The 12293-nt window shown below is 43.7% G+C and overlaps 1 protein-coding gene across 19 annotated transcripts in view; it reads left to right on the top strand.

Moving 5' to 3' along the window:
* Nucleotides 1–11321, top strand: part of LOC117264706 (uncharacterized) — a 170532-nt gene extending 159211 nt beyond the window's left edge. For 9 of the 19 annotated variants that reach the window (XM_078162444.1, XM_078162446.1, XM_078162453.1 and 6 more), the window contains 4 exons: nucleotides 1827–1919; nucleotides 2805–2886; nucleotides 4430–4542; nucleotides 10657–11127. In XM_078162444.1, coding sequence (XP_078018570.1) covers nucleotides 1827–1919; nucleotides 2805–2886; nucleotides 4430–4542; nucleotides 10657–10989 — 621 coding nt within the window. In that variant the 3' untranslated portion in view covers nucleotides 10990–11127. Of the gene's footprint in view, nucleotides 1–1826; nucleotides 1920–2804; nucleotides 2887–4429; nucleotides 4543–10041; nucleotides 10235–10491; nucleotides 10633–10656 lie in introns of those variants that run through there. The other 10 variants (XM_033638893.2, XM_033638894.2, XM_078162454.1 and 7 more) reach the window with 5 other exon arrangements.
* Nucleotides 11322–12293: the final 972 nt, after the last annotated feature.

Here is a 12293-nt window from a genome sequence, read left to right on the forward strand (position 1 = left end):
TGATCGCGAGCACATGGCTGTCAACAATGATGTCACGACTCTTACAAAGCATCAAATTACCAACTAAAATGTACACTTGAACGTACAGCAGTGTGATAAGAGCTGCCTAAAATCCATCTTTGATGTGTACTTTGATTTTTAAGTTGGCCCACATCCCATCTGCAAACGTGGGGGCGGGGCTTGTGTGAAGCACTACAGCCAGTCACCAGGGGCAATTAAGATGTTTTGGCTTCAATTTCTACTGAGTGATCATGTTGTCCAACTTTACTATACAGTCTATGGGTAAAACATACAGAAAACTCCTATGGTCCTTAAACTACTCTTCATATACCGTGTATTCTACCAAGAGGATGAGAGAGTGAGGATTCCTTTTCCTTTAAAATATATTTTCTGCTTGTAAGAGGTAAAATGTCCAAAATGGGTCCAATCGACACAAAATGTGTCCATGCAGCAAATGATTCTTTCAGTTGTGACATGCCCTGAAGTAGTAAACACTAGTGATGGCCAAATGAAGCCTCATGAAGCATTTCCTTTATTTTATGAGCCCACTAGATGGCGCTCATGGTTTAAAGAGAGAGGCTATTCAGTGAATCTTTCAACCTTTTCTTGAACAAAAAGCGCCATCTAGTGAGCTCAGAAAATAAAGAAAATGCTTCATGAGGCTTCATTTGGCTATCACTCGTAAACACATAGCAGTCATGTGTCACTTAAATGAAAATCAGTCAACATTCACACTAATCTACAAAACAATACTGTAGTCTGTAGACTCCATGTAACAGTTTAATGTTGGGATAAAAGCCCTGGGCCTCTCGCAGTGATACTTCCCAACTACACACAACTGGCAGTGTTCATCAGCAGGAAGCTGGTGAGGTATCACATCCTTGTTGCTGCACTAGTGACTCCTGCTGGTCGGTCACAACCGACCATTCTGTGACTGTGTGGAGGGTGTGTGTGTCTTATTTAGAAGGACAAACATGCAGAGAGCTTTATCACAGTTATAACAACTAACTCGGATCAAAATGTTTTCTGTTGGTTTGTAACCTGTCAGCGAACGACAGTATGAATGTTGCTTTTGTCACTTGTCAATCTGTGTTAACGTATGTGTAGATTTCGGGGGCGGGAACGCAGGGGACACCCCCACCCCCAACCAATGAAAACATGAATGTCAGAGGGGACTTTTATTTGGACGAAATTAAAGACATTTCCTCCACAAATTGATGCATAAAGGTCACCAGAATGCAGGAAATTAAGTGTTTGATGATCGAAATTTCCCGTTTCATTTGCATCCCTCAACCTGTACCCTTGTGTGTTAGTCACATCCTGTGGGGGTCCCATTGATTCTCATCGACAGGGACAGATGTTTATATGTTGTGTTGCATGTGTGTGCCCTAAAAACCAGTTTCTGTGTGGCACTCAGTAGCTTCTGCTTTCCTTTTCTCCAAACATGGGTGAAACAGCATTTGAATACCTTCCAGTCCTGTTAGATTTTTGTCATCGTCACTAAATGACAACACATGGAAGACTTTACATTTCAGACTGCCTAACCTCCCAGCAGTAGATATCAAACGCACCCAAGATAGTTAAAATAAGTTGGATTTTGCCCAGGTGAACCTCGCTCCACCCTCCTGTCCTCTCCTTTCTAACCCTGCCTGTAATGGTGACTTCTTCTCCCCTTCTCTTTCCTTTTTTTATCCTCTTCTGTTATCTTTTCTTTCTATCTCCTCTCTTCTTACTTCTCCTTTCACCTCCTCTGGTGTCATCCCCTCCCCTCCCCTGCCCTCCCTTGCTGTCCTCTTCCCTCTTGCTGCTATGCTGTGTCCATATAGGTTCAGATAGTCTCCAAAAAGCTGGACTTCAGCCACGTCTCCTCACGCTTGGGTTCCAAGGACAATATGAAGCATGTTCCTGGTGGAGGGAATGTAAGTACTGCCTGGCCGACAACCAGAGCTCGCATCAGCCAACAAGTCAGATAAATTTGACTCGATGAAACGGCTCAAAGAAACAACAGAGGAAAGATGAACTGTTATATTTTCATCTCGTTTTCTCCTCAAAAAAAAAAAAAAAAAAAAAAAAAATTAATTAATCAAATTAGTCCTCAGTCCTTGTCAGTGCCAGCATGAGTAAGCTGTACGGTATGTGAAAGGTCTCAGCCTTTAAAAAAGTCAAAGCAGCTCCTCACGTCAAGCTACAGTGCTGCTCTCCCTGAGCTGAGGGAGTTATTGGACAGCATGCTAGCAAGCCTGATGTACCAGCCCTTCCCCAGAACCCGCTTCACAGTCCCCTGCTTCGTTAATCTCTTCCTGTGTTGTCCTGCCCTGTCACTAACTTACTAAACAAACAATGAAGTCAAGCAAACAACCACCACCGCCCTCTGATTGGCTCTGTCTGTGCTAAGATTGTCTGATTCTGTGAGGAGAGTATCACCACAAAGGTGCATTTTGGGTTTCCTGAAACGATGTCCTGTCCTGAGCTTCTGCTTTTGGTGCCTGGTGTTTTTACTATACCAGAGTGTTCCTGCCATCTTTACAGCACACGTCTAAAATGATTGATGACTACAGGCTGGAATCAACCACGTCTTCTTGTTTTTGTATCATTGTCACAACATGGAGTTCACAGTTTGTGCTCTGCAGCTCAGCCTTTTGGAGAGCACTGCTGATCCTGATGGTGGTAATTCAAAGTGTTAACAGGGCGTTTAGTGCAGCGGAAGAAGAAACAGCCCTTAAAAATGAAACCATCAGTTAACCTGTGTCCCTGTATGGTGTTTTAACCATTCGTGATAAAAAGGGTTGTGTGGTTTTTGACAGGTGCAGATACTCAACAAGAAGGTGGACGTGAGTAAGGTGACATCAAAGTGTGGCTCCAAGGACAACATCAAGCACAAGCCTGGTGAGCTGGGAAATGTAGTTTTGACCCTGCTGTGTTTGATCTGTCGTATTATTAAATGCATGGTGCTCAAAAGCTATCAGATGGTCCTATCTTTGTACACTGAGGTGGCAGTTTATAGGTGCATTTAGGATGCTTTCACACCTGCCCTGTTTGGTTCGGTTCAATCAAACTCAAGTTTCTTTGCCCCCTCAGTGCGGTTCGTTTGGGCAGGTGTGAACACAGCAATCACACTCAGGTGTGCACCAAAACAACCGGACTGAGACCTTCTTGAAGAGGTGGTCTCAGTCCGGTTCCAAAGGAACTCTGGTGCGGTTGGTTTGTGGTGAGAAGGTGTTCCGACCTGGATGTGAAGCAACTGCAGTCACATGACACATTGTTTGGGTTAAACATGAGCATGTTACAGTCCTGGAGGATTATTAATGTGCACCTCCTCCTGTACTGCCTTAATATGCACATTCAGCACATCCAATGCATCAAAACATTGTTTTCTAGTTGGAGCCGCGCCTCGTTTTCAAACTGTATGGTTTGACTAAAATGAACAATGACAGCAATATAGTCCACGATGAGCAGCGCTAAAATCAACCTGCGTAGTTGTCCCTCCATTGTGACATTAGAAAGTGTCACATTTATCTTGCAAGTGTACTCTTCTTCAACGTTTGCTTTACTTCCTGGATTTTTCCCACATGGAAATTCCGACCAATCAAGAGCAGCTTCCTCACACAAGGCATTTGATCTGGTCCGCTTGTAAATGCTGCCGTGAGAACACGAACCAACTCTAGGCAGTTACACAACTTTGGAACAAAACGAGTCCCTGATTCAGACCAAAGGAGACGAATCTAGGGCTGAGAGCAGCCTTAGAGAAAATTAATGCAGTCTAAAACAGCCCTTCATAAAGGTTATAATGTTCAAGAAGGTTTTTGTTCAATGACTGACAACGATTTCTGAAATTGGTCCATTATTGAGCGAGAGCACTGCAGCTTGTTTTTGCCACCGACACACTCAGATTATTATTCTAAGTGTCTGATAACTTGTGGAAAGGATCCCCATAGATATAAACCTTATTGTTAAAGAGTAAGATCCTTTTTGTTTAAGCAGAAACAGCCCCAAAATTGCTATCTGCAGACCCACCAGACGCCATTTCATCAGCGTAAAACACACCTCATTTAAAGTAGACCAAAGCAAAATAAAACTCATTAAAGCCTTCTTCATTTGTTTTCCACTGTTTCAACAATCCCTTACTCTGCTTTGGTTGAAATAAACTCTTAATTCACCCAGTAAGATGTGAAAATATGCTGCCTCTATACACACTATTACTGTTTATTTAAATAGCATCTGGTAGGTTTGGGGATGGCTATTTCGGGGTTGTTTCTGTAAGGATCCTTTCCATAATGTTGTCACACATTTGAAATAACAATCTGAGCCTGTCTGTGGCAAAAACAAGAACTTTTAGTGGACGTAAATTTTGCTCATTAGCTTTTCTTTGCTTCAGCTTATGTCTACAAATATATACGATCATCAGACTGATTATCCATGTGTGCTGCAGGCGGTGGGGACGTGAAGATCGAGTCCCACAAAGTGAGCTTCAGGGAAAAGGCTCAGTCCAAAGTGAGCTCCATGGACAATGTGAGCCATTCACCTGGTGGAGGAAACGTTAAGGTGAGGTTATCACGCATGACGACATCCTTCAGTCTGTGTGCATAACGTTACTCTGTCTGTAGACTATAAACTGTTGTTTTTACATTCCTGTTCATGGGAAATTGCTGCAGATCAGTGCGCTGTCTGCAACTGAGATCTGTTTAATTTCTTTGAAAGTGTTTTGATGAGCCAGCCAATCACAATGAAGATGAGTCAGGTCTCACAGTATAGTAGCAAATGACAATTTAGGTACTTATGTCAAAAAGTCATTTCAGATTACAAGTATTGGAGAGTAGTGTCCAATGATAATTACAGTTTACTTGTAGTGCCACCTACTTGAGTTAGTTGTGATGGCAACAAAGTGTGTATCACATGACTCACCTTCATTATTAAATGCAATTGATCCAATGTGTTCAGATGAGAGCAGTCGATTTTTGAGCGTCATCAGAGTCCAAATTTCACCCCTGGATCCTTAAACATTTTTAAAACCCTCTTCAGTACAGTAATTGCTCTGCTCTTTAAAAAGCCACTAACAGCCTTAAGCCTGATTTATGGTTGACAGCTTGACACTTATGATGATTGTTGGTCGACAGACATGATGCACTGCCGACAGAAAGAAGTGCTCCTTTCATTTTCCTTTCACGTCACGCACCCTGAAAACTTTTTGATGTCACAGACACCATCATATTGTCGTACAATGTGGTTGGGTAGACACGGCGGCCTCTGTGAAGCCCAGTTCAGACCAAAGATTGATGACGAGACTTGTTGAAACAAACAGCTACTTGCAGTGCGCTGTTCTGCATCGTTCTAAAAACCTGCAGGGTCACACCAATGCAGCTAGATGGTGTATTGTCTCTATGCAACAACTCTGTACTTTGGTTCTGATTTGCAGCTTCTCAGACTTATTTTGTGGCTGAATATAATTTGTAGCTTCTTAAAATATGAATGACGATAGTGACAGTGAGATACTGGCTACAGATGCATTTGTAGTGGTGATGAAACGGTGGAAAACTGAAACAAAACGAGCTTTAGACAGCCAGTTCACACCACTGCAACCTTTCTCTGTAACCGTAAGTGCTATATCGTAGGCAACTGGTCTTGCTTGCGTTTCTTGAAGACGTTTCGCCTCTCATCCAAGAAGCTTCTTCAGTTCTAAATGACTGGTAGGAAGTTGCATTTCTCTGTAACGTTCTTAAACAGTTTCATCCTGTCGTGAATCTTTGGTCTGAACTGGGATTAACAGGCTACTGGAGTTTCACGTGTGCTGGCGTGAGCAACATGGGGTCAGGTCTCTTCCATGTGCCACATTTGTTGGACCAAAACATAATCACCCTGTCGCTCCCTTCTTTGGTTCTACGGATGCACTGAGCACCTCTTTTTCTTGCGCTCCCTTTGTCTTCTCAGATGTAACTAAACAAACCAGCTGGAGGATAGTGTGTGGTTGCCATGGAGACGACTGAAACCTTTCACTGGAGCATAAATTACAAATCGTTGCGCAGCTCTTTAATTTCTGTGAACCGACACTCATTAAAATTGTCGAGCACCTTACCGTGAATCAGGCCTTGGTGTCTCTCTATAGCAGTGGTTCTCAGCTGGTGGGTCGTGCTCCAAAAGTGGGTCACAGGTCCATTCTGAATGGACGACACGTGACTCGGGAACGTGTCAAGTGTGTAAAAAACACACTTTACGGTGAAGTACAGTGAATTTTCGGCACGAAGATTTCATTTTGGAGTGCCGTGCCCTGCTGTAGAGTGAGTGACTAACGGACAGCTACTTGACAGAGACAGCAAACTAGCTCGACGACACGGCCAAACACAAGTACGATGCTGAGTTTGTTAAACTGTGTGGACCTTGAACTAATGACTAAGAAGAAATCTGGACCCTGTGGCTGGACCAGTTGGGAACCACTGCCCTATAACATTCATTCATGACTAAATAAGTTACTAATCTTTAGATATTGAAGTGTTTAATGCACAAAAACTCAGTTGACAGTGATCAAACCCACCAACTGTCATTATGTTCTGATTCAAATGTTGCTGAGAACTGATTGGTGCAACAAAGTCTGTGACATTGCCTTTTTTTCATCTGTGCCCCGCCCACTTTGAACCAGTAGGAAGATCACAGAGAAAAAAAAAAACAAATACAGAAATGAGAAATAATCAAACCTCTTATAATTTTGTTACACTCTTAGCAAAAGTCCGATAGTTTGACAAAGTATGTTTTTAGAGCCGGACTTTAAAGCTTAGATCGGAGAGGGCAGTGAAACACTGCTCTCACACTTGTTTTGAAGTTACCATTTAAGCAATTGTCTGTGCAAGACTCCTGGAGCATGACCGGAGTTCATAATCTAAATGTTGCTGTCACTGACGATGATGATGACAGCCTGTCATAAACCATCTGCAGCAACCTGAACCATCTCAAACCCTCCGCACCTGCAATCAGCTCCCTTTCTCCTGACCTTTCTTCCTTCTGTTGTGAAACTGGACGTCTCCCCCGCAGGGCAAAACTCAGCTCAGCTCCATCTAACACATTTAGAGAGCATGGGAGAAGATAGGGATACAGACAGTGGATGATGCTCATGGATTTGTAAAATACAGAAATACAAACCTTAAGAAAAGGACTTAAGTAACCAAAGTACGGGTCGGGTTATTGTGGGGGATCATGGGCCTGCAAACATAAAAGGAAGAGATGAAGTGATGTCACCTGTCCCCTCAGCCTACTCCAGCTCATCTGTGTTTCATGATCGCTGCATGATCCCATCTTTCACTCACATTCTCATCTTCACTTCCTGTTTTCCACACCCAGTCATCATCTGCACACTCAGAGATGCATAATCAGACGGACGGCTAAAAATATCCTTCACATAATAATAGCCTGTCTGCGAGAACATTTTGCTGTTTGATACCTGAAGTCTATTTTTAAGGGCTTTGAAACATGTTCCGACTTTCATTGGTTTTTGTTGGAAAGACACCATGTGTACAATATCTCATGTCTTACTGCAGAACTGTGCAGGCTTACAGAAACCCAATGACCCGCTCGCTGTCTCATCGTGTGTCACTGTCATGAGTCTCCAGCTGATGGTCCGTTTACACCGATCAGCCAAAACATTAAAACACTGACTGGTGAAGTGAATAACATTGATCATCTTGTTACAGTGCAGTGTTCTTCTGAGGAACCTTGAGTCCTGGAATTCATGTAGATGCCACTTGACACGCACCACCCACCCAAACACCATTACAGACCAATACACCCCCTCATGGCGACGACACTCCCTGATGGCAATAGCCCCACCACAAAAACTGCTCAGGAATGGGCTCAGGAATGGAACAAAGAGCTCAAGGCGTCGACCTGGCCTCCAAATTCCCCAATCCAATCATAAATCCATTGAGCATGCCGGTACCTTTCGCCACAACATAAAATTACACTGAGCAAGCGCTGCCTCGATTGGTTAGTTTTTAATATCAGTTCAAGTGTATGCTACATTACCTGTACCTTCTTGACAAATAAAGGCCTGTCTCAATTAGAAGCCTGGTCACCAAGCGGTTAATTGTTATAGAAGTTCTTTGGATGTATAAAACCGAATTGTTGACTACCCACTTGAGCTAACATTAGTTTAAGCTTTCGTCAATATGGAGATGCTACACATCTTTAGCTCGGTTAATTTACTTTTACTGAAACCATAGGAACCAGAGAAGACCCTAAGTCATTCAGATTTACCAGCATGATGAAAAAACAAGTGGTGACTCCCTTCCGAAGCTGTCATAAAGTCAGAGTATGTGACCGTTCCTCAAATATCCAGTGAGATTTTCAATGAGTTAACGATTTGATCGTATGTCCCGTCTTTGCCGAGCGACAGTTTTATGTAAAAGAAAGGTCTGTCCCTAATATGAGCCTGTTGAGTTCAGTGATTTAAGCAAATAATAGCCTGGGCTACTAATTGAAGTTTTACGGTAGTGACACGTAAATTCATGATGATTTTTCTTTAGGTGGCTAAAAAATATTTTGCTGCGCCCCCGTCCACAGCAATAGTAGTGGTACATAAAATAAGCACAACAGAAATGTCAGATAGTTCAGACCACAGTGTTTAACTATTTATATATTTAAACGTTACAGTTACGGCTGAAAATGAAACTTTTGCTGATTTCACACATCTCTGCAGTTGAAATGAATTGCTAGTTCTCCACCTGGATTGTTGTTGTTATAGTGTGACCTCACGCTGATTTGGTATATTGACAAGACACGTTGATTTAGGACAGCCTCGATAGCAGAGTCTGTCCTCTCATTCGTTCTGGCACACCACTTGACAACAGCGAGACAACAGTGTTAGTCCCGCCCGTGGCGCTGATTAGCTAATCATTAATCCCCCCAGGGGACGTCGTCGTTTTGCATTTTAACTCAAAAACCACTGTTTCATGTCACAATGCCAGACAAATCACTCAGTTTGATCTGAGTAAAGTGAGCGGATTCAGAGCTCTGGAAGGAGTCACACTGTTTGCATTGGGTGACGTGTTCCTTCATGAACACACGCACACTGTAGTTTATTTAGACACAGTCTCTGCTGCTGAAAATAGTCCCCAACACATACACATTTTCCTCCCGTTTGAGTGACCGTTGCTTTTTTAAAATGAAACTAGTGGAGCATCCAGAGGCTCAGTGGGTAGAGCAGCCGTCACATATACAAAGGCAACGTTCTGCAGCCCTCTCCAATATCCAATACAGGCAAAAAGACCAATAAATAATCTTTCAAAAAAATGAAGCTAGTAATGACCCCTTGTTGTACAGATGAAACCCATTGGTTCTCAGTAGGAGCTAATGCCACAGACAGAGACTGAGATCCATAGAAAAGATGGACTGGATGGGATTTGTTGAAATTAAGAAATCAGTGAATATATATAATCCTGCCAGCCTCGTCCTTTAAGCCTGCCTGATGAGTCTGCTGAATGAAGCATGATTTCATAAAGTGAGTCCAAGTGATGTATTGAGGGTGTTTCCGTCTCCACAGCCGTAACGTCTTGTGTGTGAAGTATAAACCCATCCAGGTTTCTCCTCGGTTTTGATTTGATATAATAAGACATTTGTGTTTCTATGACAAGTAACAACTCCTGAGGTCTTTTTGCATTCACTTCCTCCGAGGTAGGATAATAGAATTAAAGCATTCTTACAGATATGACATCACACACAAGGGTTTGTGCTTCAGGAAAAGTATAATTTCTACACATTTTACACTTTGCATCTGCTTTTTTGTATCTGATGTGCTTGAATTTACCATTTTCTTTCTATCACTGCTCTCATTTGAGTGTTCAGTTATGATTTTTTTGTAGTTCCATCACTCTCCACCTGAGTCTGGCTCCAAATCTTTTTATGTCTAAAACATCTGCTCCCTGAGAGTTTTGCAAACACAGACTGTCTACGTGAATCATTTGTGTGTAACTACATACAGACTGTAGTGATATGAGATTTGGAGCCAGCTTGTTTCATCCCCATCCCCACCGATTGACACGCCCTGCTATGTTTTTCTAGGCTGAGGGGGCCCAGGAGACAACAGAGGGGAATGGGACTCCCCTGAGTGGCACCGAGGCCCCGGCCCCAGGCTCCGAGCCAGGGCAGGCAGGGAGCCCTGCTGCCCAGGAGAATGGGCTGAAGGAGGGGGCTCCCTGTGATAGTGAGGGCCTCCGGGAGCCCCAGGCTCTGGACTCACGTATCCCAGAGACAAGTAAGTTTGTGTGTGTGCCAGACACATCCGGATTTGCGGAGGAGATGCACGGGAAAAGCCAGTAATGCCAGCAATATCCTGTTGCTGGGTAACATCTGAAAAATAGCACACCGTGCAGTCAAAGTATGAACACCGTGTGGGGCTGAGATAAATTGTCTTTGTGTGAACCTGTATCTGTGTGTGTGCTGTATTCATCATGTTGTCTGCCGTCCAAAGCGCCTGATCACACCGTCGTCTCTTGACTTCTTATCTTGCAGGCATCTAATTCTACTATCCCTCTGCCCTCCTCATCTCACCCCCCCGCCCCCCCCCACAACGCCACCTCCTGCCCCTCCCAAACTTCTCCTGTCTATATTTTTTTCTTTCTCCCTGTCTCCCTCGTCCCTCTTCTCTGCCCCTTTCTTTCAACCTTTCTGCTGCAGATTGAGTGTTTCAAGCTCAACTTCCGCGAGAATGCTCGCTCTCGCACGGACCACGGCGCCGACATCATCACCTGGCCAGCCCCCCAAGACGACAACAGACCCCACCCGCACGGTTCCTCCCACTCTCTACACCAAAACCTCCGCCAGCAACACCCGACTCCTCGCAGCGTCTCCCTCATCGAACCGTTGGCTTCTGCAGGCTGCGTCGGCTCCCCCTCTGCCCCCTCCTCGCTGCATCTTCAGGGGGAGGTCCAGGGGGAGGACAGCAGCTCTTTAAAAGGATCTTTACCTTTTTTGTCCCCATTAAACCCCGCAGAGCCCCTTTTATCTTAAATCTGTCATTGCAAATTCTTTGAATCATCCAATAGTTCTGCAGCTCTAGTATCATGTTATCTTGCCTCTTCTCTCACATCTGAGCTCATCATCATGACGTGACGGTATAGACTAAGCTTGGGAATCTATGTGGAAGGAAACAAGGGGAAGGTTTTCTCACGTATTTGGTTGTGTCTTCTCCAAAACCGCTGACCCGGAATCAATGGGTTTCACTTGGATCCTCTTTACCCCACAGCCCGGTGGTGTACTTCGACCCTGCTTCATGTCACCTTCACATAACCAATAAGCAGCGATCACTTCATTCGTCAACTGAGCAGCGTGGAAACCCTCCTGGACTCACACATAGCTTCTCTTTCCCTCGTGACTTTAGGGCTGTTCATTCCCAATAACCACTCACCCTCTGTTTCAGTAACATCATAGTAATCAGCTGTCCGTCTCATCTGCTTCATCACTTTCTCTCTCTTCACTATCACTTACCATAAACAAGCTGACAAACAAAAAAGCTAGACAACAAGTAGGCTGTTTGAACCATTTTAGGCTGTTTAACTCTTTAATCTCTGTTTGTGATGATGTGTTTGAGTGACAACATTGTGTAAAAATGAGCTTTGGTGTTCTTTTCTCGGATCTTATTTCTGTCTTTCTCAAGTTTTCTCTTCTTTTCTTTCCTTCCTAGTTTCTTGATTTAAAAACAAGGGTTTATTTATTTATTGTACGTCTCTTCCTGCGTAAGCAATACAGTGGGCGGTCTTTTTTTGTTTCCAGTAGCACTCAGAATATCTTGGAAACACGCACAGGTTTTTGTTAAAGCAAGACACACAGTGAAAATGTTCAGAGGGAGGAAGAAAGTGAGAATGGATATGACGCAAGAAGGGTGACAGAGCAAGCGTTGCATTTATAGCAAAATCCTTGTCGAAAGGTGAAAGTTTTTGAAAAGCAATAGTGGAAGTTTGCTTAAGTAGAGAAGCTTTAAGTGTGCATGCGATCCAGAGGGAGACGAGGAAGATGCCTAATCGTCTCTGAAGTCAAAGGAGCGGTGTGTCTCGTATGTGCCTCCTGTCCTTCTTACCTGAAAACTGCAGTGAACGAGGGTGACGCAGGCTCACACCTAAAACTGCACAGACAAATGGGATATCGTAGCTGACGAATCGGACGTAAAACGTTAGGGGCAACCTGGTTTTGCTGTTGTAAGGAAATTGTGTAAATCAAGCTGTCCTGGTAGTTGTGTGTCGTCATGGTTGTTGTCCCATTTCAGGTGTTTCTATGAGGGTAATGGTAGCATGTTGTTTGGCAGTAGCTGAATACGA

The sequence above is a fragment of the Epinephelus lanceolatus genome, chromosome 20 (assembly GCF_041903045.1).
Source record: "Epinephelus lanceolatus isolate andai-2023 chromosome 20, ASM4190304v1, whole genome shotgun sequence".
NCBI classification, from domain to species: Eukaryota; Metazoa; Chordata; class Actinopteri; order Perciformes; family Serranidae; genus Epinephelus; species Epinephelus lanceolatus.